The sequence below is a fragment of the Drosophila sechellia genome, chromosome 3L, assembly GCF_004382195.2.
Source record: "Drosophila sechellia strain sech25 chromosome 3L, ASM438219v1, whole genome shotgun sequence".
Lineage (NCBI taxonomy): Eukaryota > Metazoa > Arthropoda > Insecta > Diptera > Drosophilidae > Drosophila > Drosophila sechellia.
In genome coordinates, this window is record NC_045951.1 from 20,783,221 (window position 1) to 20,808,754 (window position 25,534).

At 43.3% G+C, this 25,534-nt stretch overlaps 3 protein-coding genes across 7 annotated transcripts; 2 read left to right on the plus strand and 1 right to left on the minus strand.

Moving 5' to 3' along the window:
- The first annotated feature begins 506 nt into the window (after nucleotides 1-506).
- Nucleotides 507-16,892, plus strand: LOC6616432 (ras-related protein Rab-26). 4 transcript variants are annotated; one of them, XM_032717306.1, is made up of 7 exons: nucleotides 4,092-4,257; nucleotides 9,213-9,906; nucleotides 11,439-11,549; nucleotides 14,213-14,321; nucleotides 14,960-15,070; nucleotides 15,156-15,300; nucleotides 15,757-16,892. In XM_032717306.1, the coding sequence occupies exons 2-7, from the start codon at nucleotides 9,253-9,255 to the stop codon at nucleotides 15,869-15,871; spliced, it is 1,245 nt and encodes a 414-aa protein (XP_032573197.1). In that variant the 5' UTR covers nucleotides 4,092-4,257; nucleotides 9,213-9,252; the 3' UTR covers nucleotides 15,872-16,892. The 4 variants fall into 4 exon arrangements, with proteins under 4 accessions (XP_002040793.2, XP_032573199.1, XP_032573200.1 ...); XM_002040757.2 differs by lacking the exons at nucleotides 4,092-4,257; nucleotides 9,213-9,906 and adding an exon at nucleotides 507-2,370; XM_032717308.1 differs by lacking the exons at nucleotides 4,092-4,257; nucleotides 9,213-9,906; nucleotides 11,439-11,549 and adding an exon at nucleotides 507-2,370.
- A 193-nt stretch (nucleotides 16,893-17,085) lies between these two features.
- Nucleotides 17,086-20,049, plus strand: LOC6616433 (pre-rRNA-processing protein TSR1 homolog). Its single transcript, XM_002040758.2, has 4 exons — nucleotides 17,086-17,271; nucleotides 17,336-18,897; nucleotides 18,953-19,219; nucleotides 19,276-20,049. Exons 1-4 carry the CDS (start codon nucleotides 17,166-17,168, stop codon nucleotides 19,783-19,785), a joined length of 2,445 nt encoding a protein of 814 aa, XP_002040794.1. The 5' UTR covers nucleotides 17,086-17,165; the 3' UTR covers nucleotides 19,786-20,049.
- Nucleotides 19,990-25,467, minus strand: LOC6616434 (TBC1 domain family member 9). Of its 2 annotated transcripts, XM_032717504.1 has the most exons (11): nucleotides 25,424-25,467; nucleotides 24,784-24,950; nucleotides 24,053-24,311; nucleotides 23,434-23,995; nucleotides 23,227-23,375; nucleotides 21,762-23,157; nucleotides 21,480-21,697; nucleotides 21,192-21,421; nucleotides 20,736-21,086; nucleotides 20,590-20,678; nucleotides 20,220-20,525 (listed from the first exon to the last, which is right to left on the minus strand). In XM_032717504.1, exons 1-11 carry the CDS (start codon nucleotides 25,465-25,467, stop codon nucleotides 20,220-20,222), a joined length of 3,771 nt encoding a protein of 1,256 aa, XP_032573395.1. The 2 variants fall into 2 exon arrangements, with proteins under 2 accessions (XP_002040795.1, XP_032573395.1); XM_002040759.2 differs by having other exon boundaries at nucleotides 19,990-20,525; nucleotides 20,736-21,421.
- Nucleotides 25,468-25,534: the final 67 nt, after the last annotated feature.

The window sequence follows — 25,534 nt, forward strand, 5'->3', positions numbered from 1 at the left end:
AATCAAGGTGCAAATACACTATTTTTATTATTGTTTCTACAAATTACTAAGCCGTTGAGAAATAAACCAATTAGCTTATATATTGAATAACGTTTAATTTAATAACCACAATTTCGATAAGCGCATTTTCAATGAATCCTTTGTACAGCATTCTTTTAAATCTACATGTTGAATTGAATTTCAGGTAACGATATATTTTACCTTCGCTTATAATTATCGTTGAATTTCTTTCATCCCATATTGAGTTTAGATACTTTGCCCTGCTTCTCTTATCGTATCACAAATTGACACATATACTTTGCCCCATATTCCGATTCAATTAAGTTTGATAATTAACTTAATTACAACTGAACTAGTTACCCTCTTCGAACTCTTCAAATGACAAATCCACAAAAGGAGAGAGTGCTAGAGAGAGAGAGAGAGAAAGCACAAGAGCGCCGAAAGCTCAGGATGGATGTGAAAGGAAGTGGCCGACTGCAGATATTTTATTCCAGTTGTATGTTGGCCGAGGGTTTGCGTGGCGGGGGCGGCAACGACGATGACATTATTTTATTTATGCTGTGATAGTGAAATAACACCAAGACCAACAACTGAAATAACACCCATTCCTCTGAAATCAATCGCAATATTTTCGACGAGGGACGCGAAATGCATGGAGAGTCTTCACATTTAACGATGAAAACAAAAAATTAACTAAAAGCTTTAACCAAAACATAAAGAAAAACACCAAGCAAATCGTTGCAAGCCGTATAAATAGATTAATATTTAATTCATAGTGAAAACAGCACCAATTAGCGCATAACCTATAAAATATTAGTCAATATGTTTAGCTAGTTACAATTTACATAGATAATATTTAATTAGTGGCTTCAAACAAACACCAAGCAATCAAACAAACGAATAACAAAGGGAAAAACCAATACCTAGTTCAATTGTACGGAGCGCAAAACTAACGAATAGCGATTAGGAAAACTGGCCAACTAATAAGGCTGCCGAAAATATTAAGCTTATAGCATATAGGAAATAATATTAGCAACGGCAAACCACCCCATCTCCAGCCGAAAGCCCCGAAAAGCGGATTCATTCAGTAAAACGTGCCACACAACCGGACGGCAGCGACGGACAACGGTAAATGTCAAAGTCATAAAGAGAAAGCACGGAAATGCCGATGAGAGAAAGCTCAGAGGAAACGTCAAAACTGTGAGAGGCGATAAATGCTAGCCAGTTACAGTTATATTGGGAGAAGCAATGCCAAGTGTCAAAACCGCAAAGAGAAAGTAACGGAAAAGAGACTCAGCTTAACGAAGAAAACTTCCGGTTATTTTTTAACCAGTAGATTGAGCAAAGCGGCCTCAAATTAACGCAAACAGGATTGTGGAATAGCTTATTCAAATAATTTATCAGTCCTTTTGCCTAATTCTAACTGTAAAAAGAGTTCGTAAAAAGAAAAGAGAAAGGAACGCCGCAAAAGGAGGTCATACAAATCCTCAGAAGAGAGGTCGATGATAATTTGACACAATTTCATTCAATATGCGCATATAAAAGAGACAAATTCGGACTGAATTAAGGGAGAGCCAAGATAAAGCTCAGAAAATCTAAAATCTAAACCAATGAGAAAGCCTTAAGTGAAAGCTCAGGATAAAAGCGTCAGCACAGCCAAGACACAATCCAATAAAATCGAAACCAATGGCCAGCACTGCGGTGGGAATGGGAGGTGAAGGTGGCCCAGGGGCAGGAGGAGCGCCAGCGGGATCAGCGCATCCCGACGACGCCAGCAGCATGAGCGACGACGTCTTCGAGGATGCGGAGACCACCCAGGCCAGGATCGAGGAGCTGCGTCGCCGGCCCTTCGGCGATGGCTGTTACAACCCCCCCGCAGCGCCCGCATCTGTTTCCGCCTCAATAACGACGACAACGACACAGCAGCAGCAACAACATCACAATCCTTCGCACCACCACCAATCCTCGCACCACCAACCATCCCACCACCATCACCACCACCACCACAGTCAGCAGAGTTTGACGGGCAGCCATCACTACCACGACGATGCCATCATGGCGCCCGTCCAGCGCTCGGCCACCGGATATCCGGGCTATCGCCCCTCCCGCGAGGCAATGCAGATGTATGCGTACGGAACGGATGACTACGACGATGACTATAACGATGGATGGCGATCGTATCGCTACGATGAAGTGGATATGCACCCAGCCCCGTCCACCGCCCATCAGCAGCCCTTCGATGATACGGTCAACCACAAGACGATCCTGCTGGGAGATTCGGGCGTGGGAAAGACCTCCTTCCTGGTCAAATACAATACGGGCGAGTTCCGACTGGGTTCCTTTTCCGCCACAGTGGGCATTGCGCTTACGGTGAGTTTTGAATACCACAGTTTGTCAGTAGAAACTACTCTATCGCCATGTCCTGTAACTCGAACCAAAGGATTACCATTTTATAAACTACTTTCTCGGTAAAAGCAACATCAAAGCAATGTGCAAAGTACTTGGTAGCCTAGCCCGTGAATTTATTGATATGCCAATTTAAACAGAATGTAACTCTCGCACGTTGACAGATGTTGGTTCGAGTTGCAGAAGTTCGAGCGTGGTGCCCGAGCTGCGGAACTCACTTGGCCTTAAACTTGCGATTGTGGGCGAATCCGTAGCGCTGCCTGCTGCATGAAACCCGCACAGTAGCCCGACCCCGCCCCCTTAGTCAGCCGACCCTGCCCCCGCCCCTGTATTGACGCACATTAGAATGGGCTCGCTTATGTAGTAAGAGTATGTCTGTGTGCATTGGCCTGCTGTGTGTTCCAAATTGGGGAGCGGTTGCCCAGCTGCCCAGCTGATTTTGGTAATACAAGTCTCCGGCTTCGGGCCACTGGGGAGTAAATAACTAATCCATATCGCATAACAGACTGTAGTTTTTTCAAAATGTTCTCTATGGCTGTTACGCCTAAATTCGTTTAAATATTATTATTTGTAGTAACGCCATGTACATATATATATATTTCAAGTTTTTGGCACAGAAACATGTTATTAATATTTAACAGTAACTATAACCCTTTTCGCATCCTAAACAACTTAAAAATGACAACAATTGGAAACCTTTCTCGCAGTGCACCTTTTTATTCCGCTAAATAGGCAACATATTGTTCGGGTAATCGCCGGAGATTTTCTATTTTTGGCGGGCATGCTGAAATCCCGCAAATTGATTTTTTCCCGCACGGAAAATATAAATCGCTGCGTTCGACCTTTTCCACGTTGTTGTGTTGTGCTGACATTGATGGCTGTCTGTGTGTGACAGTGTGTGCAGCGCGCACTCACACACTCGCGCGACCTGTTGCTGTTGCCTTTCACTTTCACTCACCACAATCCGCAACACACACACAGACACACTCTCACACGCTCTCTCTCACGCGCGCACACAGGCGCAATCAGAGACACAGACAGACAGCCACCGCAATGGCCGCCAGTGAAGTTCAAGTGCAACGGTTTTCAGTTGCCTTGGATGCTGCTGTTGCTGCTGCTGATTTCCCCCCTGCTAACCCGCTTTTCCCATTTCCCCATTGCAACACTAAGCGCGTGCTCAACTTCGGGGCACAAACATTTCTCCATCAGGGTGGGTCACTGATTCAGAAAACTACTTAAAAGAATTGAACATCGGAACATTGTACACATAAGATCCATATGATTACAGAGTTGTAGCATTTTTATGTTTCAGGAATTTCCATATTTCTAACTAAAATATTAATCATATTTATTTTCACAAAGTATTTGAAACTTTTGAAATTATCGCACTGATATAGAATTTGGCATGGAACTTGTGAGAATATTCTGGCAAGAATCGGAGCACCCTATCGAACAGACACCTGAGTCCTGAAATCTTCCAAATCCCCTGCCCGTTCCCCGCCACCTTTCACGTTTCTAGGCCAGGGTTGCTGCTGCTGCTCCTGATTCCAAGCCAAAGCCGAAATTGCCGAAGCCACACGAACTGCAACTCGAACTAAAATCGGATTGAAAGCGAAGCCGAAGGACTCGGCTGCTGCGAGGGATTGCGAGGAATTGGGACTGATGCGGCGATGGTTTTTTCCTGGGCCCGCCAGTCAGTCTAGCTGTGTGTCCCGATAAGCATCGGTCGCGCATCCTTCGCATCTCTCGCAGCCTTTTCGAATTTCCCAGCCAGGTGGAAGGCTGAGCCAGCTGCTCCAGCGGAAAATACACTCGGTCGCGAGTTTCCGAGTCAAGTAGAGTGAAGTGCTGGTTTGTGTCTGACTTTCTAAAGGCGCGCAGATTAAAGACTTATTACATTCTGTAAACATTTAGTAAGCACTTGCATTTAAGCAGCAGTTCTCATTTACTTTATTACCTTCCTAATTTCTATCCTTTTACCATCCTGCCCGCGTGTGTGTGCAAATGGCTTGTGTTTTGTGGTGTCTGGATGATTTGACAAGGTCCTGCGCGAGTTAAAAATAAATGAAAACAATTATGGTAGACTGGCTTTCGCTCGGTACTCAATAATTCAAGGGCAGCGGAAAATGTTTTTAACCAACATTCTTTCGGCTTTTGTGGTGTTGAGCGGATTTGGGAATTTCGGCATTTCGGTTTCCTTCTAATTGGTTAATCCGTTTGAAACATTCCTTGAAAAGGCATACGGAATGATGTCGGTACTGACAAATATAAATGTTTCATTAAATGTCCGCAACTGGTTACAAATTGTATGTGTTTCTTATCAAAAACAAGAGAGAAACTCACAAGATCGAAGTGACTGGAAATATTTAATAGTAATGTTAAGTGGTCAAGTCTGAAGTATAATTTATGCCTAGATCTTGGTTTGTTAAGCAAAACAATCAACTAGACATATTATAGTTGTTTGTCAATACTAACATGTTAAATATTTCCAAGAAGGTGTGGAACTGGAAATTACTGTAAAATTACTCAAAAATGTTAAACCATAACTCAAATTTGTGTTTAACGGTTTGGAAGCTTAAAGGGACAAACATTAATTAATTCTTTACCTTACTCATGTATAGAATGGAAATATGTATAATTGTTTTTAAAGACTTCGCAGAAAACTTTTCTGTTTAAGTAAATCATTGTTGTCATTTTCGGAGAATTCTGATAATTCGATTAAATGGAAAATTATCCGTCAATTATTTTGCAGAATTCTCGACTCATTTTCCACTGAATGTAAGCCAATTTATCCCCGAACCTGATGTCTGTCACATCTTAACCACATTCCATTGTTGTTTACTCGGACTCGGATTTCATTCAAATGCGCATTAATTATGTGGAAGTCAATAATTGCTGACGAACACAAAAGTGCCGAGGGTCAAGGTGTTGATTTTCCATTGAAATCAGCTTTTCTAACAACGAACTTATATTAGTGTCCAACAAGCTAGAACTTAGGTACATTGCTTAAGTGGCCTTTCGTTTTAAATGTTATTCAGAGAGATAAACGAGCCATCAATTTTCGCAATTAAAATTAGTTTGGCCTCTCTGCGACGATTTGAAAAACTTCAAAAGCGGATGGTTGAGGAGAATAGGTCTACGACACCCCCAAAACTTTTCTTTCACTGCCACAGGTGTCCTGTTTCTTGTCGTTTCGAAATTTCCTGGGGCTGTCCCCTTGGGGTGGAAGTCACTTGAATCGTCGTTTAAGCCGATTACTATCACAAATCTCCTGGGTGGTGAGTGCCCCTCCTCCAGAGGAACCTCCTCCTTTGTCCCTCCGCTCTGAACAACCACTAATATGCACTGGAACTAAGTTGTTGTGTGGCTGGCCTGGCAGTTTTACGAAACCGCTATTCGTGCAAGCACTTCTCCCTTTTGTCCTGCGAATTGGCTCTCTCGCCAGTTTGAAGTTTTCCTAAAAAAAGTTCACTGCCAAGATGCTGAGTGAGTAGTTCTACGGAAGTTAGCAGAATAATAGAGCTTTTTAAAAAGAAAAGTCTCGATCCTAGGTCCATCTGCCTATCTGTCGTTTCTTAGCCTTAAAGATATATGCATTATGAAATTCGATTTTAATTAGATTTAAGTCGGTCGACTATATCATAAAACTTATTTAGAAACAGTCGAACCATAAAACCCGGCTTCTAGTTGCTTCTTTTTTGTAATATACTTTATTTGGCTGTTCCGTATCGTAGTTTAATATGTATACCTTTTTCTGATCCAACTTTAAAAATTTGTTGCGATAGGGACTCCTAAGTGGAGCGCTGCTGTATGTCCTTTTGCGTGGGATTCAGTCCATCCATCTGGCTCCTCATTTCCTTAAAGCTGTCCGTCCAATCAGGAAACCATTGTCTGGCGCTTCTGTCTGCTCCTTGTTGCCGTTTAAGCGGCGTGATTGAACGCTAAATTGAATGTAAGTCAGTGTGTCCTTACATCTGTGTGCTCCTGGTTTCCACGTGGTGGTTGTGTGCCCTTGTGCGTGTGTATGCGTGGGCAGGACATACTTGTACGCTTACATGAGCATTCTGTGCTGCGTGGGAGCTCCGGCGGTTTCGGTGGCTGTGCAATGAACCGTTCCGGTGGCTATTCCTCCACTTTCTCCCCAGCGGACCAACCACTTTCTCCTTTCGCTTTGTGTAATTACACGGCAAGCTGCAAATGGGAACGGGAGTGGGAACTTTCGTTTCTGCTCACCCAATTTATGAAAGGAACTGAAAAATGCTGCTTAACTTTTAACTTTGAACAAATTTCGTGGAGTCCGGGAAAGGAAATTTCGCTTTTCCTTTTTGTCTCTCCGCCTTTTGGTTGTTGTCACCTACAGCGATGGGATACACTGGAAAAAGAGTCCTCGATCTTAATCAACTATTTCCACAGTCAAAAGTTCTTCCTTTGAATGAAATATAACGAAATAGAAGTTCATGTATTTTTCATAACTTAAGATTCACATCAATTTGAAACAGAAGTAGGTTTTGTATTGAAAAATTCATTTTTTCTTAGCTGTTAGCATTATTTCAATCTGCAGGGTAAGAAATAGAAAGAAAAGCATCAGCTGGGGCGAAAGCTGCGACAACCCAATTAAAAACTTTTGTTATCAGGCACTGCGTTTTAAGTTGATTTAAGTAAATTGCTCGATGGCAGTTGGAAAGGTTGTTTCATGGATTGACACCTCATTGACCCGAGAGCGGGGTGCGGCGGGTGAAAAAGGGTCAACTTTTTGAATATCATTTGTCATATTTGCATACGGGGAAGCGAAATGGCCACAGGCCACAAAAATGTCTATATAGAGTTAAATTTAATTCGGGCATAATTAACGGTCTCAATTTGTGTGTGTTGCTAGGAATGAGTTCGTAATTGGTAAAATTAAACTTTTGTCCTTGGCTGAAAGCCTATCAGATTTCAATGTCCTTTGATGCGAAATTTTTTTTGATTAATCTGTTCACTAGGTCTTTATTTCAAGTGTTTTCTTCTTTTTAATATATGAAAATTGTCTTTAATCTATAAACCTTAATTTCATTTAAAACTAAGGCCGATAAAACATTTACTTGGTGTGCATTAATGCTTTTCAAAAATCATCACAAATATATACAATAGCAGTAGCAATTTAAGTTTTTTCAGTAACAGCCGCCTTTCAATTATAGTTTACGAACCTTTCTCCATTTATAAAATTTGTCCCTGGGTTATCCGATTTCGTTGCCATTCCATCTTGAGCACTTTGCCCCGCTTTAACTGCTCTCAGAAAAGCAGTTAACAATTCGCACGTGTTCGCTGCCGATGACCTGCATTTAACTCCCCCCGTCGAAGGCCGTCATAAAAAAGCGCTTTAAGAAGGTGTAAAATAAAGGTTGCAGATGGCGTGGGATGGATGGCGGAGTTCGCCGGGATCCGCTGGTCCCATAACTTCGGTAAACCAGCCTCGAACGCTTCAATCCCACCCCAAATCAGCCAAATCAAAAGGGTTTTGTCTGAAAATTGAAAGCCCAACAAGCGTATTGATATATGTATTGGCATTTGGCCATTTGTTGAGCTGTGAATTAAATTAAAGTTCGGATGAATTTTGCTCTGCTGCCAGCAGCAACCCCAAAGCCATCAAAGTAAATAAGAGTTCAGCAATTTTTGGTAGATGAAATGTGATTTCTAGTTTATGTATTCGCTTACGGGGGGTAAATTTATGCGTTGTGTATTATTGAAATTATTTAATTGGGATCAATAAAATCCTTCCAGGAGTTTATTGGCGAATTTATCAGCTGCGCACTTGCTGTTAGCTTATTTATGTGTTTCGCTATTATTATATAACTTAGGAATGGATTTTAATTCGTTTTTAAATAGGCATTTTAAATATTTTTCTTCTAAATTTTATCTTTACCTTCTTATCTTGCAATTTAATAGTAAATTCAGAAAAATAGCGAACTGGAAACGCCACTTTATCAACTCAACTCTTTTCGGCCCCAAAAAGTATGCTAAGAATATTGGCAGCATTCTCGTGTATACAAGCTATTTGTAATCACTTAATTATACAATTGCCTAGGCAATTCGTGGTTACTAATGAGCGGTAGTTAATCACAGAGTCGGACCTATACTAACCTTTGACACCGCACCCCCCTTTCCTCTCCCCCTCCCCTGCTCCAGAACTTCACCAACTTCCTCCTGCAGGACGAGCCAATGCATAATTAGCCAAAAATTTAGTTAGCCACAGCTTCGGTCCGCTGATTTTGCTCCTGCTTTCGCTTTTGGCGGCCTTGCGGTTTGCTTGCCAACTGTTGATTTAGCGACAGCGACCGCAACCAAACACCGCCCACCACCCACCGTTTCGTTCGCATCCACCCACCGCCCACTTTCACCACTGTTGTCAACGACAGTTGTTGTTTTGTGGCCCGGAGCATTTGTGAGTTTCGGGTTTCATTTCATTTCGCCAAAAAAGAAAAAGCGTGGAAATTACGTTCAATTTGCATCTGGTTGTTTATTGTTTTATGTCGAAATATTCATGTATTTTCGAAACAAACCCGTACATATTTACGAACGCACGATAATGAAAGTTCCCATCTTGTTTATGCTTTTAATGAGTTTAAATGACTTTCACGGAACGACTGAGTGTAATTATGAAAGTCGGTGTGTGTGTGTATGAGTGTGTATCTGAGACCTAAACAAACTTCAGTTTTGGGTTACTTCCTCCTGGGGGTTGGTGTTTTCAGTTTTCTGCCCATCAATAATGAAGACACAGCCGACATCCGAGTCGAGATTATTGATTTATGTGCGTGTGTTAAATATAGAATCAGGACAATCAGCAGGAAGTAAAGAGGTTTCAAGAAGATGCGTCGGCAGCAGACAAGATATCGGAGTGATTCCATCGCTAGTCCGTCGGGCTCGCGCAAGCCCTCCATTTCGGTGGCCACCCCATCGCCGTTGGCCAGTGGATCCCCCACTCGCCGGGAGTCCCTGGTCAAGCCCACCTGGCAGCACATCACACCCGGCCAGCTGCCACCCAAAACGCTGGACAAGATCAATGGCATTGCCTCGGACGATTCGGACGACGATGCCTATCCGAAGAGGCGACCCAGCGTGATTGTCCACCAGCGCCAGCAGTCCATCTCTCAGCAGCCCCTGCTGCCGGAATACATGACCTCAGCCTCCATATTCCGGGATCAGGCTCCACAGACATCGCAATCGCAGTCGCAATCGCATCACCTGCCATCTGGCAATGGTTTCATGGCCCGATTGAACAGCGTGCGGCTGGCCAGCGCGGCGGAGCAACAGCCACTTTTGGATTCCGGAGGAGGAGCTGGAGGAGGAGGATCGGCAACTGCCGTGGCCAGGCCATCTGTTGCACCGGCTCCAGTTGCTCCGGGACCGGGAAGCGAGGGAGCCAGCGCCACGCTCTGCAAGAACGCTGGCCGGGCACTCATCCGCATGATTTCATCGAGCAAGGCGCCGGAGGAGGAGGACGAATTCGATATCATGGGCAAGGTGAACAATACTGGGAAAACGGGAAATTAATTAGGAAAATATCGAATGGGAAGTAAGTGAGATAAAGTGAGTGTAAAAGTTGTTAGGGCACTAGCTACGAAAACTATTTGTTAAATATTTTAAAAATGTTACGAAAAACGCAGTTAAAACAGTTTGCGTCAATTTTTCAGAAAACTGAGCTTTAAGTTTTTTCTTCCATATAATTTATGAGTTGTAATATTTATTTATTTGCCAAGAATAATACTTTACACGTTTTACTCGTTTCCTAAGGATACTCCCCCGTTCACTTCAAAAAAGTGACACAATGAAAAATCCCCTTGTTGCTTCAACTCGTCAACTGCCAATTTGCATTTTCCAAAAGGCGGCGACAAAGGCGTTCTGAGGAAAAAATAAAATATATGTACTTTATTATGGGTATATTTATCTGCAACTTGACGAGTTACCTCCTCCAGTAACTTGGTCGTGAGGCCGCAATTTGATTTATATAGTATACCTTTTTGTTTGACTGCCTGCGACTTTTACGAGCCGGCTTTTTATTCGTTGGCGCCCCTGATCGGCTTTTGGCCTGGTTTACAATGTGATTTACATAAGCAGCCGAAAAGAAAGTCATAAAATTCAATAAAGTGCAGAGTGACAAAGGAAATTAAATGCCCAGACAACAAGGACGAGTAGAAAGTTGGAGAGAAAAGCAAAGTTTCTTGCGACATTTGGTTCCGTAGAACTGCAGCTGCTGTTGATTAGAATAATTCGGCAGGACAGGATAATAATTATGACAGGACTCCGGGCGGCGACTTCCTCCTGTCGTCCAAATGCCAACCAAGTGGTGGAAATGAAAAATGTATAAAACAGGAGCTGCATAAAATTCCATTTACTTGACTCGCTCGTTAAATGTTGACGCCTGAAGAAGGGGGCTAGTCGAATTTGCATGAATCCACCGAGGCAGCTTTAAGACATTTAAAGCCATAGATTGGTAATCATTTTTATATTTATTCCACCCATGAATAGAGCTTGAATTAAACTCGAGGCAAAGAGAACCACTTTATAGAATAATTATTTATTTATTTGCCTTTTTTATATTATTTTTATTATTGCAAATACAGGGATTTATTTGAGTAGGTCTCCTCACCGTTTTTATGTAACATTTGTGCTGGGTTAGCAGCTAGCAGCTGAGGTCTTCCCTGGAAAATCGGCAATTGCATGTTTGCATAACCAAACCAACTTTGCGTATTTTAGTCGAGTCAACAGCAGCTATCAGCAGTAGCCTTTAAAAGGATTTTAGGAGGTAAACTGAAAAGGGGAAGTGCCCTGCGGTAAGGATATCCCGAAAATGAGAGCATTCAGCACTCGCGCCCGACTGGCATGTAAAATTCAAAAGCAGTTCATTAAATTTTTAGCTGGAAACATTAGGGTGCGGCATAAATTATTATGTGAAAAATCGAACCATGACAATGTACATAACAATTCACGTATCACATGGTTTTCTTTGGCTTTTCTTGGCTTTCCCCGGCGTCCCCTCGTCATCCGAAAAATAGGTCATAATGCTGGGCGATTCGGGAGTGGGCAAGACCTCACTTTTGATCCGTTTCCGCGATGGTCGCTATGTGCCGAGCTATTTCCTCAGCACGGTTGGCATTGATTTTAGGGTAAGCGCTTTATTCCCGCCGTTTGTTCTTTTCCATTCTGTTCAAATCTCTGTGTGTCTGTCGGTTCAGTTCCCTCTTTCTGTATGCTGTATACTGTATGGTTTGTTGTCAATGTCATTATCCTTCTTGTTGTTAATGTTTTTGTCGTTATTGTTGATGTTGTTGTGGATATTGTTCCTATCATTGTTGTTCTTTCCACATAAGTGTTTTCTCCTCCTCTCAGCTTAGTTTATTCACATCTCTGACTCTGTCTGTCTCCTAAATCTACATCATTTAACTATCTATTTGAACTGTCCATCATTGGGTACACAAGGAAAATTATTTGCATTTAATACAGAAGAGGTAATAAATAAATAAGTTATTTAACTTCTTAAAATTTGTAAATCATTTATATTTAATACCCGCTACTCTTAGAGTTGAAACAAATTTTAAAGTTAGGAGTTAGAGTTGTTCGTCCGCCCGTTTGTCCGTCCGTATGAACGTCGAGATCTTGGGAAGTAATACGGTAGAAAATTGAGATTAGTCATGCGGGTTCTAGTGACGAGTTTCTGATTGCTACAGCACTCGCTTTACTGCTTGCATATCGCCATCACTTTCACACTTCCATCAGCTAAGGGTATCTAATAGTCGCTGCTTTCAACTACAGCATACTCTCTTTTCTAACAGTTATTTAAAAATTTTAAAGATAACAAACAAGTTTAAAACTCTACAATTAAATTATCCATATTAGTGTTACCTTTTATTTATAATAGAACTAACAACTTCTCTCTGTGTAAAACTCTCTCGCTGACTCCCTCTTTTCCTCAATCTCTGAGTCCTCTCAACAGTTGTCAAGGTTCTGTATGCGATTCTTACCTCTGTCTGTCTCTTTCCACCCCGCTTGTTTCTGTCTTCTTCTACCCGCTTGTTTCTGCCTCTTTCGCTGACCCGTCTATGGGCTGTGGCTTTCATGATTTTGTAGTCGCCTGCGGTTGTCCTCTTTACGTTTAGTTCTTGTTTAAACCCAACCTCCTACTCTGTTGATAGAGATAAAGATCCTTGGGGGACTATTTATTAAAAAGCATGTGAACTTGAAAAGGACTTGTTGATGTCTTGCCCGTGTCTTTTTGTCAGTGTGTGTGTGTGCTTGCCGTTTGCTCTCCTTCGGTGTATTTAACTAGTTGTTGTTGCTTTCAGTGTGCTTATTATTGTGCGCGGTTTAACATTTAGGGGTTTTGTTATCCTGGCCGGAGGCATTTCCTTTGCCTCAGTCCATAACCTCCCATATATCCATCCTCCTTCCTCTGTGGTTCATGGCTCATAAATTTATTAAACTACCCGTGTTACCTATCTCTCATACTCTCTCTTTCTCCATCCACTACTATTTGTCTCTGTCCCGGGGAATTTTACAAGTGCCCCATGCGTTTGGCGTTTCCTTGACTTTAAATTGTTGCCATGTTTTCTATATTAAATGTGTCGACTTTGCCATTGTCTAACCGTGGCCTCGGGGATGCACTCCCTCCCCATAGAGTCACTCACACCCACCTCGCCGGCTTCCAAGTGGGGCATTGGGGAATGAACTGAAATTTAATTCGCTGGGGAGTTGTTCATGTTGATTTTTCAACTTGGCTGATTCTTGGCCAAAGTCTAAAGTAAACGAATATTGTATATGACTGCTTGCCAATTTATGGATAATTAAATGTTTGAACTCTCTAGATGTACAAAAAGTTTTTATCCATTTGTATGTTATATGATATGTGTACCCATTTATTTATATATTTTCATATTTTTGAATTATATTTTTGAATTATATTTTTGAATTATATATATTATACTATATAAAAAACGTATGAAAGAAAATACGATTTGAATATAAGTTTTTTGGTAAGGAAGTAGATGATATACAACGTTAATCGTTGGATGGATACATTTTAAGTTTCCCTGAGATTATTATCATTACAACTAATTTTCATTTATGACAAAGAAAGAAATAATCCCACATATCTGTTTACTATCATTACAATAAAAGTACTTTTGAAATGAAACCAACGAAGTGGTGGCGCTTCTTGAGTCCAGTCTATGCTGAGCCAGATATTCTTGGCTCATCTTTTTAGTCGTGTTACATTCTCAGAAATAGAAATCAAATCAAGGCAATATGCCGCACAATCACTTTCTTTCTGTGTTCTTTGTGTATTCCCTGGCCCGTACACTTTTATGGTATTGATTGACTGTCTAAGTAGTTAGTGGAGAAGCAACATGGGGCCATCGTGATGCCAATGGCCGGACGAACCCGTAACGTCTGCCGCTCATTATTCGGGTAAAAGGAAAACGGAAGAGGAGGTGGCTCATCACTCTGCCGGATCCTTCGACCTTTTGGCTTTCATCATGGAAGCCGTCTGCCCGTACTTATGAATATTCCCCCGACCTCGTACTCCATTACTTTTAAGAAGTCTGCATGTGAAATTTGGGTAGAGACCACGCTGCGCATAAGTGATATGTATTAACTATACGCAACGGTATCCCCCTCCTTTGAAAGCATTTTCCTCCGCTTCTATTCGTAGTTTAAAGGCACGGTTTTTGTGCATGTACATTTCGTAAATTAATTGCATTTCCACCGCCCGGTTTCCTGTTTGGCATTTAAAATATAAAAAGTAAATATACTTCAATTATAAAAATACCAACAGAACAAAGTGGTGGTCGTCGATGGAACGCGCGTCAAGCTGCAAATCTGGGACACAGCTGGTCAGGAGCGATTCCGGAGCGTTACCCACGCCTATTATCGCGACGCGCACGGTGAGCTGCCCACGAGTTTTGCAAACGAAAAACCACTATAAATATGATTTCCATACGAAATGGTTTAGATATTGATTACAATTTTATTGCCTTATTTTGTAGATGCCTTCATTAATTTATTTTTAATTTAATTTTTGCGCTACTTTTAATATTCCTGTAAAATTGGGGCTTTAATCGAAGCATTTGTGGAAAAAACTCAGTCCGATCTGTATAGAAAAAAAAATTCTCAGAAGTCATTAAAATTCTTTCTAATTTTTAGGGGTAATTTTTATTCAAAGAACAACAAGTTTTTCCGATAAATTCCGGTGTCCATGGGTACAAAATCTTGTACTGAGTCTTATAGAAAACATTTACACTATGCACGTGAAAAAACAGAAAACTGAAATTATTTATTCATTTTATTAAAATAAGTTTAACGGGAGTGATTTTGTTACACACGGAAATGTGATCATTTTGCCCATATCCAATAAAATGTATTAGTTTGATGTTTTACCTAATACACCTCATATTTATTGAAGTTTGAATGTATGTATATTTTAAATTTTAATTATTTTATTTTTTATCAAATATCTATCCTTGTTTCGGGTGCACTTTGTCCGGATTTTGCGACTGAACCTAATTGCATTTTTCAACCGAAGCTCTGCTGCTGCTGTACGACGTGACCAACAAGACCACCTATGACAACATTCGCGCCTGGCTGGGCGAGATCCGGGAGTACGCGCAGGAGGACGTGGTCATCGTTTTAATAGGTGAGAGATCGGGTTAAAGGGCTTTGATTGAGCTTAATCAACTTACGAGCTTCGAATCGAATCCACTTTTCGCTTCAATCCGCAGGCAACAAGGCCGACTGCAGCGGCAGCGAGCGGCAGGTGAAGCGGGAGGATGGGGAGCGTTTGGGGCGGGAGCACAACGTGCCCTTCATGGAGACCTCGGCCAAGACGGGACTCAACGTGGAGCTGTCCTTCACAGCGGTGGCCAGGTGAGTTCTCCTTGCAACTCCATCCTAAATTGGATTTATTTCCAATTGGGAGGCGAGATATTTATTTAAAAAAAATATTAAGTAAGTTAGCTATGTTCATAAGATAAAAACATAATTTATATGCTTGGAATAATTGAAAAGTTCAGTTTTAAAACCTATACTAGATTTTAGCTTGAAAATAAATGTATCTTTAGTTTTTTTATTTCTTCGAAAATGAAGGTATTAAGATTTAAAGCAAAGCTTTTACTATGATAATACGTCTATTAATTTTTTTAACAGTTTGATAGGTTTTTTAAAACTTATATCCATAATATACTCTGTTTTAGGCTTAGTACAGAATTCATTAACACAGAATTTATTTTAGGAGACACGTAAATTACTAGCAAGTAAAACCACTATGGAATTCTTCGAAAGTGCCCCGACCAATCCATCTAATCGCTTCATTCTCATTTGCAGGCAACTGAAGAGTCGCGGCTACGAGCACGGCGATGATGGAAAGTTCAATGTGCACGATTTTGTGCGTGACAATACAAAGGCGCGCTCGGTTTGCGCCCAGTGCAGGAACATGTAATTGAAATTGGCCAACTTGCGGATGACAGAAGAGCCATATCCTCCCGATCCCGCGCACAAAGACAACAATAAGCCCGCAGCCAGTGGAGATGGGAAGTGGGGCACTCGAATGGAGACAGAAGGATACGTTCGATGGCGCAGAGTCGAAATTCTGCATTTATTGAAACAAACCCAAAACGACAAAAAAGAAAATCACACAAAGACACTCGATAAGATTGCACCAATTTTGTAAGACCCTAGAGGAAAGGTAGAGTACTCGGCATGTTTTGTAGGTAAATGGGGATTTCGGGGCGGAACGGGGCGGGATACGCATAATTTTTATAGGGCAGGCCCGGTGCATAAATATTAAACAATATATATATATATATATATATATATATATATATATGTATATATACATACAAATATCCGTATACAACTGCATAAATTACTCTAACGAGAGAGCCGACGGAACGCAGCAAAATCATGCCACATTGAGATTTATCCAGCACGTCGTTGGATTTCTCTGAGGATAGAACTGTTTCGAGAATATATACCTACCTAAATCATCCAGAGGAGATCTCGGGATGCTACAATTCCAATTAATGAGAAACAATCACTCAATTTACCTACTATTAGTTCTATTGATTTACTCCTAATTGTTAAGTGTTATGGACTATCGTTAAGTTTTACGTCCACCTGAGGCCCTGGAAATTGTTTACACACCCCACTAATGAATACCCTACGCAATTAAGTTAATTATTACTAATTACGCCTGTGTAAGCCCAATCATAAACCCATTCCCAAACCAATTTGAACGGCGCGCCCAGGCAAAGGTGTTGCGAATAATCAAAGGCAGTTGAACAACTTGAACATATACTATATACTGAGCTACTACAGCTAAAGATAAAGAATCCGACGCATGCATGTATCACGGAATGGATGTAAACTAGTTACTTAACAGCGTTATATTCAAGCAGACGTCAAGTCTATACCATAAACAGCAAATACATATTTACATTGAATGTGGTTTAAAAAACAAAGCGCCAATGTGTTTAATTTTTGGGAAGGGCCGTAAAGTACAATAGCATATTTTGAAATTGGCGCCCAACACAACAGCTGTTATCAGCTGCTTACTCATATACTCACCTCTGCTGTTAAGCGCTACAGACGATGTTTTGCAAAATATCGCCCAACATCGATATCAAGAGAAACGTCGTGTTATCGAGAAAAATATTAAATCGACAGAACATGTGCTCTATCTCGAGAAACAAAACAGCGTAGATAGGAATTTGATAGTTAATTACCTGGTAACTATGGCGGATCATGCATTTCATCGGCCCGGGCCGCTGAAACAAACGAACAAGGCTCACAAAACAGGTCGTCATCGCTCCAAAGGAGCAATAGACAATGCCCAAAAAGGTATGTGGAAATCTTAATGTCATCCTCCAGAGTTCTAATCCACATGTGCCTTCACCTTTCACAGGGAAGATTGGACTGAGGCCCATCTCCCACAAGCACAAGCAGCAGCAACGCAAGGAGCAGCGTCGCAACCAGATGAACCAGCTCCGGAAAAACAAAAGGGAGGAGGTGTTGGAGCAAAAGAGAAAACTGGGTGGTCAGAACACAGCTCCCTTTCTTGTGTGCGTACTACCCATGCACGAACAGATTGATCCGATGTCCGCATTGGAAATCCTACAAAGCTGTGACAGCGAACTGGTCGTGGAGAAATCCCCAAGTGGCATTGTTTACATCAATCTTCCAAGGTTCAAGCAGCGTTTTGCTTTTGTCACACCACCTGTGGGTCGCGGAAATGAGCTAATTGCCCTGGATTACCTTAAGGTTTGCGACACCACCCTGCTTTTGACTTCCGCCGCCTTTGGCGATGACGAGATCTTCGACCGCTGGGGTCAACGGATCTTTAACATGATGTCAGCCCAGGGAATACCCACTCCGGTGGTAGCCCTCATGGATCTGGAGTCAATCAATCCCAAGCGGCGTCCTGCTACCAAGCAGGCGGCTCAGAAGATCATATCCAAGCTGTTACCCGAGGAGAAGATCATGCAATTGGACACCGCTAGCGAAGGCTTGAATGTGATGCGACGCATTGGCGGCCAGAAGAAGCGCATCCTCCATAACGTCGCCAATCGGCCACATCTCTTTGGCGATGTGGTAGAGTTCAAACTGGGTTCAGATTCCAGCGACGATCTGGGCACCCTAGAAGTTACTGGTTTCTTACGTGGACAGTCTCTAAACGTGAATGGTTTGGTCCACATTCCCGGTTTGGGTGATTTCCAGCTAAGCCAGGTGGTGGCGCCTCCAGATCCGTATAAGCTAGATAAATCGCGCGATGGAGAGAATAGTGACGTGCGTCTCTTGGATCGCAGTGATCCTTCTAAGCGCACTTCTCTCCAAAGCGAAAACATACCCGACCCCATGGACGCGGAGCAGACGTGGCCCACCGAGGAGGAGATCGCCGCATCGCAGGCGGAAACTAAAAAGATGAAGATGGTCAAGCGTGTGCCCAAGGGCTACAGCGAGTACCAGGCTGCCTGGATTCCGGATGTGGAGGAAGTGGAAGACCCAGAAGGTAAGGATGACGATGACATGAGTGAAGATGATGATGACGACGAAGAAGACGATGATGAGGACTTCATGTCGTGCGACAACAAATCCTTTGAGGATGAGTACGAGAAGCGCGACTCAGACACTGAGGAGTTCCAGGACAGCGTGTCCGTGGCCTCAGAGGCTGCCATCAACGACGAAAAGTATGATCAGCAGATGGACTTCCAGGAGGAGCGTGAGACTCTGAAGAAGCTGCAGCAAGCACGCACGGATCAGCTTTGGCCCGATGAGATCGACACTCCTTTGGATGTACCCGCTCGCGAGAGGTTCCAGAAATATCGCGGCTTAGAGTCCTTTCGAACTTCGCCTTGGGATGCCAAGGAGAATCTTCCTGCTGACTATGCTCGCATCTATCAGTTCCAGAACTTTGACCGCACCAAGAGGAGGATTCTTAATGAAGCCAAGGAGTTCGATGGCGTGCTGGTAGGGATTTTCAAAAAAATTCGGTTTTATAAGTTTATAATGCTTTTGCTTTCAGCCTGGTTTATACGTCACTCTTTATGTTATCAATGTTCCTGAAAGTCGCTGGAATGCGTTCAAGTCGGCCCAGCTTAATGACAACATTATTGTATATGGAATGCTACCTCATGAGCACCAGATGTGCGTAATGAACGTGGTACTGCAGCGTATTCCCGACTCGGAGGTGCCGCTGAAGTCTAAGGAACAGTTGATAATCCAGTGCGGCTATCGTCGCTTTGTTGTGAATCCCATTTACAGTCAGCACACCAATGGGGATAAGCATAAGGTAATATTTGTACTAATTTGTAATTGACTATTTATTAATGGATTATGTTTATCCAGTTCGAACGCTACTTCCATCCGTACGAGACAGTTTGCGCCACGTTTTACGCACCGATTCAGTTTCCTCCGGCACCCGTGCTGGCCTTCAAGGTGAATCCCGACTCCACCCTGGCGCTGGTTGCCCGTGGACGCCTGCTGTCTTGCAATCCAGATCGCATTGTTCTCAAGCGCGTTGTTCTCAGCGGTCATCCCATGCGTATCAATCGCAAGTCAGCTTCTATTCGCTACATGTTCTTCTACAAGGAGGATGTGGAGTACTTCAAGCCTGTGAAACTAAGAACCAAGTGCGGACGGCTGGGACACATCAAGGAGTCACTGGGCACGCACGGCCACATGAAGTGCTACTTTGATGGGCAGTTGCGATCCTACGACACTGCTTTCATGTACCTGTACAAGAGAGTCTTCCCCAAATGGACCTATGAAGATTGTCTGGTGCGAACGGCGGAGCACGAGCGACAACATGCGTCGGCAAACAGGAGGAGCTCGCAGCAAGTGGCCATGGAAGAGTAGAGGTCTGTGCAAATGGATGGATAAAACCCACAAGCTCGTATGGAAAATAACAAGTGATCGATGGACAGTGCGAATAACTTCTAAGCTGATTTTATATTAATGTTGTTACATTTTAACCTCTAAAAGTTTGAAACGTACGAAGTGTCCAATCGGGAAATGTCACCCGAAAAGTACATAAAATATGTACAAAAAAACACGCATCGATCATTTTTTATATGTGACTGCGTTGTATAATAGGAATAATAGAATTATATTCACAAACAATTGTCTTAACTTAATGGTAGAGGCAATACAATATACATACATATAACATGGATACGTTTAAAAGCTTGTCGCATTGCACAAGGATAAAGAATCGGTCAGGTTCTCATAGAATATGGCTAATACAGTTTTGTGGGGGATAGGACATAGGACAGGGATGGGACTATGATTATTCAGTAATTGGTGGACAGACACTTGCGACGCTTCTTTTGCAATTGCTCGATCTGTTCGCTTATTTGGATGGGTGTTTGGAAACCTTTTACAATGCTATTGACGGTCAGAACCGTAGCGATAAACTGGCTAATAGATATGTGCCAGGACTCGGAGATGTTAGTGCTGCTGCTGTCCCCGCTGCTTGTCGTTGTGGTCCTGGACTTTCCGCTCGCCTGACGTAGCTCCTCTTCCAGAGCCACAAATAGACGGGTGGTGCCAATGGGTTCTGCGGCAGGAGTGGTGGGATTACCATTGCTATCCGGTTGCTGAAAGAAAATACAGTTTTCTTTTGCTTATTGGGAATCTTTGAAAAGACAATGCAAGACATACCTCATCGCCACCCATATTTAGCTGGGTAAAGCTCTCCAGGCTGGGCTCCTTTTTAATATTGCTGTTGCCAAGCTCCAAGAGATTCTCATCTTAAAAATGAACAACAGTTTTGAATGGTTCTTTCACGTTTTAAAGTCTATACTTACAAGCCCTGTGCATCTCTTCATCCTGGACCAGACCCATGATCTCTATGATACTGCGCCACAACAACTGGAAATTCTCCTTACGCATGTGGGGAATTCTGTGCTGAGAATTTGAAGCGCCTTCGTCCGGCTGGTCCAGAAGATAGCCTAGACTGCCCAAGCTCCGCAAGTCCGTGGCATTCGAGTCGGCTCGTTCTAGACGTGTGGCCGCAACCAGGTCGCTGATCTGTGAGAAATTCGATATAGTCTCGACATTGAGAAGCATGTCATCAACGGCCGCAGCCGAGGCTGCTCCGGCTGCCACATCCGCTCCCACTCCCGCTCCGGGCGGCGTAATGCGTGCCGCTCCCAGATCTGAAATATCCGAAAATGTGTCAATCGATTCGTAACGGCCCTGCTGGCGAAGCTCTCGCTGGAGTTCGTCTTCGTCCCGCCCAGCATCTGTGGATGTTGCAGTACCCTGGAATCCCGGCAAGTCCACATAGAAGGTTGAGCTACGATGCGCCAACGAGGAGGTGTTAGAGTTCAGCGACAGATTGGGAGTGCGTGACAGGTCCATAAATGTGTTGCCCGAGATTCCGGCCAGGTTGTGCAGATGCTGGGTGGCATTAATCAGGGCAAAGTCATCGGCATCAAAGTTGTTATCCGAGGGCGAGGGCAACGCTTCCATCGACTCGGAGGCGTCATTACTAAATAAGAAATGCATAGTTTTAGTTCGTTATAGTTTGGACCTCAGAAACCACTTACTCAAAGAAATCCTCCGCCTCGAAAGCCTCCTCGGCATCATCTTTTGTGCGTGGGCGCGGGCGACGTGATCGTTCAATCTCCGCTTTGGACAACAGGGGCGGAAGATGCAAAACGTAGAGGAGTTTCAGCTTCTCCATGTTCTTGTTGGAGCAGACCAGGCCCAATGCATTGATGAGCTGTCCGAAGTCGAGAACACCAGTTCCCTTCTTATCTGTAAGCTGGAAAACGATAACAGAGGCATACAGATTCATGCCAATTCTTATCCTACGATCAGTAACATACCCTGAACAGTTTTTCCCCAATGTCCACGCTGACGCACTTGCGCCAGGGTGTGAGTTCCGTAAAAAGTGTGTGGAATACCTCATAGCTGACATTGTAAGCCTCGTATCTGCCTCCGAAGGTGCCGGCATCTTGGATCGGTCTGCTTGGCGACTGAGAAACCAGCTGAGGAGTCTCGGACAACGGGCATTGAACCTTCTGCTGCTGCTGTTGCAGGGATTTAAGGGCGTGCTTTTCCTCCCGGATGATGGTGAGCAGCATATGCAGTTCGATGTGACTGAAATACGGATTCTGGACGTAGGCCTTTACAATGGTCTTCTCGTTGTCGATATCGAACTGTCGCATCGTTAAACGGCGATGCTTGTTCCGTAACTCCTCGATGCGCTGCTGTGTGATTTCCTCGCCGAACTTTGTGTATGACTCATGAATCAGGGTCTGAACCGTTTGTGTTCGGACTTTACGCTTCATCTTTCGTTTGTCCGTCGTAGGAGGAACCTGGTACTCCGGATTGTAGATTCCCTCCAGGTAGTTCTGCAAAACTAGCATGGCTTCGCCATCATCCTGGCAGTACAACAGTTTGTCCCTGTTCCATTCAATGATCTGCAGTGAAATCATAAAAATGATCTTGGCGCCCTCGTAGAAGAAGCAGTCCAGGATGTGCAGCGAGCTCTCGTAGCTGATCACGCTCATGAAGATGGTAAGGAACCAGGAAATCGAAATCATCTTTATCACACCCAACTGCTCCAGATGGCCGTGCAAATCGGGCAGATGCGTCTCCACCAGCTCGTTAAGCACACCTTGATCGATTTGGGCGCCCACCACTTTATCCTTGTAATAATCCGGTAGTAGGTTCTCGCACAGACTAGCCAGCATCCAGAAGGCATTCTCCTCATCACAGAAGAGCAGGAACACCGACGACACAATATTCATGGCCTGACAGTAGCCCACTTGTGGATTACGCAGGGCATAGGCCTGAAGGACTCTCCGCAGAGCACCTATGCCATCGGTGCTTTGAAATGCCGGATGCTCGGGCAGCGAACGCGGCAAGTCCCGATCAATTTCATCGTGCGCAAAGCAGTTCTTAATGCAGGCCGCCTTCTCTACGAGATCCTCGTACAGTCCGGGATTCATCTCCTTGTCGTGGATTGCCCCCGAGAATATCAGCCAGATCTCCTGGCGCAGTTTGTCGGGAATACCCTCCACTATTAGATTTATCACGTCTGTTGTGCGGAACATTCCAATACCTCGGCCGAAGTCCCGGAAATGCGCCTCCCAGCGCACCATCTTTTCCTCCTGCTTCTGTATAATCTTTGCACTGAACTGTGTCTTGAATGTGTTCATCAGAGCGGTCTGCTTGCTCCACGAAATGTCGTATTTGGCGCGTTCGCGACTCAAAGGACTGCGGTTAATAGTATTGTTAGGATCAACACTTATATGTAGCAATATACATTTTGAATCTAATACTTACACATGAACTCGAGCCAGAAGGTCTGTGATCTTGAAGATCAACACATCTCTGTCCACGATATGAGCAAACATGAAAGGCACATTCTCCGATGTTATAATTACAATTTGGTTTTCGAAACGTTGCTGGCCATCATCCTTCTTTTCAACGCTCTAGAGTGCAAACAATAATTAAAATGCATCGAAGTTTAGTACATTATGGTCTGCGAACCTTTATGGTCTTCATGGGTATAACCACGCTGACCAAATCCTTTACATCGCTACGAAAACAAAAGAAATTCGGCGATAAGTAGATAAAGCCCGAATTGAATCGCTTTGAGTAAGGTGTCCAGATGTTGGCCTTAATCTTTCCGTCAATTATTTCCGATTGTGGCAATCGAAAGTAAATACGAAACTCCTCGGATTTCTGGCGAGCTGTCAAATCCCGCAGTAGCACTGGTTTCTTGGACGTTTTGGAACCCAACCGTGAGAAATTAGAAGTATCGTGGTCGACCACAGGACTATCGGGATCATGGATTAGCTGCTGTATGGCCATTTTGTTGAGCTGCTCAATCAATAGGTGCGCCTCGCTGGCGTTGAAGAGCATTGTAAAGTTGTAGGTCATGTTATTGGTGGTTTTAAGATAGATAGTATTCGCATTTCGGCTGATGTCCTCCAACTCTGCGAAGCGAATAATACGCTTGATCTCTTGACCCAGCATGTAGGAGTAGAAGCAGACGTGGTTTAGCGAAATGTAAAGCTGACCCTGCCTTGGTATCTTGTTTTTTACATAACTGGAATTAAATTTTCAGTAAATAGAGACCTTTAATGTATACTGAACATATGCTTACGTGGCCGAATAAGAGTTAACTAATCGCTCTTCCTCGGGCATTTTGAAAATCTGTCTAAACTTTGATTTCATAACCTTGAAATCGGCCGATTCGCCAGTGTCATCTTGATTGTTTTGCGTGTACAGAGATTGGATCTTGCATATGGTAAAGTTGGTCACCTCGTCCTCGTTCTCCATCTCGTCCAGCACTTTAAAAAGATTAGCTTTCAGCCATTCCCAATCCTTAACAATTTCATCCTGGGTAATACCAATGGCGATTTCTGTAGGGAATAGTTAATCACTTATATTTTTATCTATAGAACACGAATTAAAAACCATAACAGCACAATATGGATATGAAATTAATTATTCTACAGGCACAGTAAGATACCAAATATACGTTGAAAACAATTTTTTTACTTAACCTTAAGATAACAAGCATTTCAGCAGCTTTTGGATGTTGAGATAAAAATGCCTGGTTTTTAAGTACCCTACTCCGTCAACCGCCTTCTTTTCTTAATATAATATAAATTGAATAACAAAAGGAACGAGCCAGCCTCCGCAGCTTTTGTAATCAGCTCCGTTCCGTGTTTAAGTAAGCGCGGAGGGAATCGTAGATGAAAGAAATATTGGCATACTCCCATAAATGCGAGTCAAAGCCCGATGATTCACGGCCACCGATTGCTGGACATACCGCATAGACCCGAGGTACTGGAACTGATAGAGCGGATCAGTTTGAGATATTGGACCTACCGTAAGACACCTCCGACGAGGGCGTCTGGTGGAGGATGCGATAGGGAGCCGGTTTGGTGTTCATCACGCTGTCGTACGTGCCCACCAACATGGAACCGAATCCACGGGATTCCCCATGGCCACGTCTCTTCTGCAGGACAAAGTATCTCGAGTGCATCTCGGCAATCCTGTGGGCGAAAATGATAGGGTTCACTTTTAGAATCGGCTTATCAAGGGGGGAGGGCCCCACTTAATGGGGCTTTTTTCTAAAGGGCGGGTGTCTGCACTTTTCTACGCAGCAGGAAACAGTTGGAAATCAATTTTCAAGCTGACTTTACACAGCTGCCACTTTTTGCGTTTCGAAATCAGAACAAGCGATCCGAAAAGTTGGAGTCTTGAACTTTTGGTTCAATTAGTTATCAACAAATGCATTTCAACTAGCTGCAGTACGAAGTTTATGCCTAGTCCAAATACGTGATCGGCAGCTCCCCATGCCGCCTGCACTTCGCGATAATCGCATTCCATGAGATGTCTTCCATAAACATAACATTGCATATACACATGCCGTCCATTCCAATTCACCCACACACCTATGCAGCCGTGTTTAATTTGGATTTTCGGCAATCCTTCGATTTGGCTGCGGACTTGGGCAATAACTCACCAAAATGCCGAGGGCAGGAGCAGCTCCTTGGGCTGAATCCACATTTTGATTGCTTTTATCCCGTGCGAGGCTCTAAATACAAAATTACTCTTTGTTTAATTCTTCATCGAG

Bases quoted from the DNA above. Each gene is read 5' to 3' on its own strand.
- LOC6616432 (XM_002040757.2), top strand. From the start codon at position 1,687: ATGGCCAGCACTGCGGTGGGAATGGGAGGTGAAGGTGGCCCAGGGGCA. The intron at 2,371-11,438 runs GTGAGTTTTGAA...TCCGAAAAATAG, and splicing joins CAGTGGGCATTGCGCTTACG to GTCATAATGCTGGGCGATTC. The intron at 15,301-15,756 runs GTGAGTTCTCCT...TCTCATTTGCAG, and splicing joins TCCTTCACAGCGGTGGCCAG to GCAACTGAAGAGTCGCGGCT.
- LOC6616433 (XM_002040758.2), top strand. From the start codon at position 17,166: ATGGCGGATCATGCATTTCATCGGCCCGGGCCGCTGAAACAAACGAAC. The intron at 18,898-18,952 runs GTAGGGATTTTC...TTTTGCTTTCAG, and splicing joins AGGAGTTCGATGGCGTGCTG to CCTGGTTTATACGTCACTCT. The intron at 19,220-19,275 runs GTAATATTTGTA...ATGTTTATCCAG, and splicing joins CCAATGGGGATAAGCATAAG to TTCGAACGCTACTTCCATCC.
- LOC6616434 (XM_002040759.2), bottom strand. From the start codon at position 25,467: ATGTGGATTCAGCCCAAGGAGCTGCTCCTGCCCTCGGCATTTTG. The intron at 20,679-20,735 runs GTAAGTATAGAC...TTCATTTTTAAG, and splicing joins TGAAGAGATGCACAGGGCTT to ATGAGAATCTCTTGGAGCTT. The intron at 20,526-20,589 runs GTATGTCTTGCA...ATTTTCTTTCAG, and splicing joins TAAATATGGGTGGCGATGAG to CAACCGGATAGCAATGGTAA.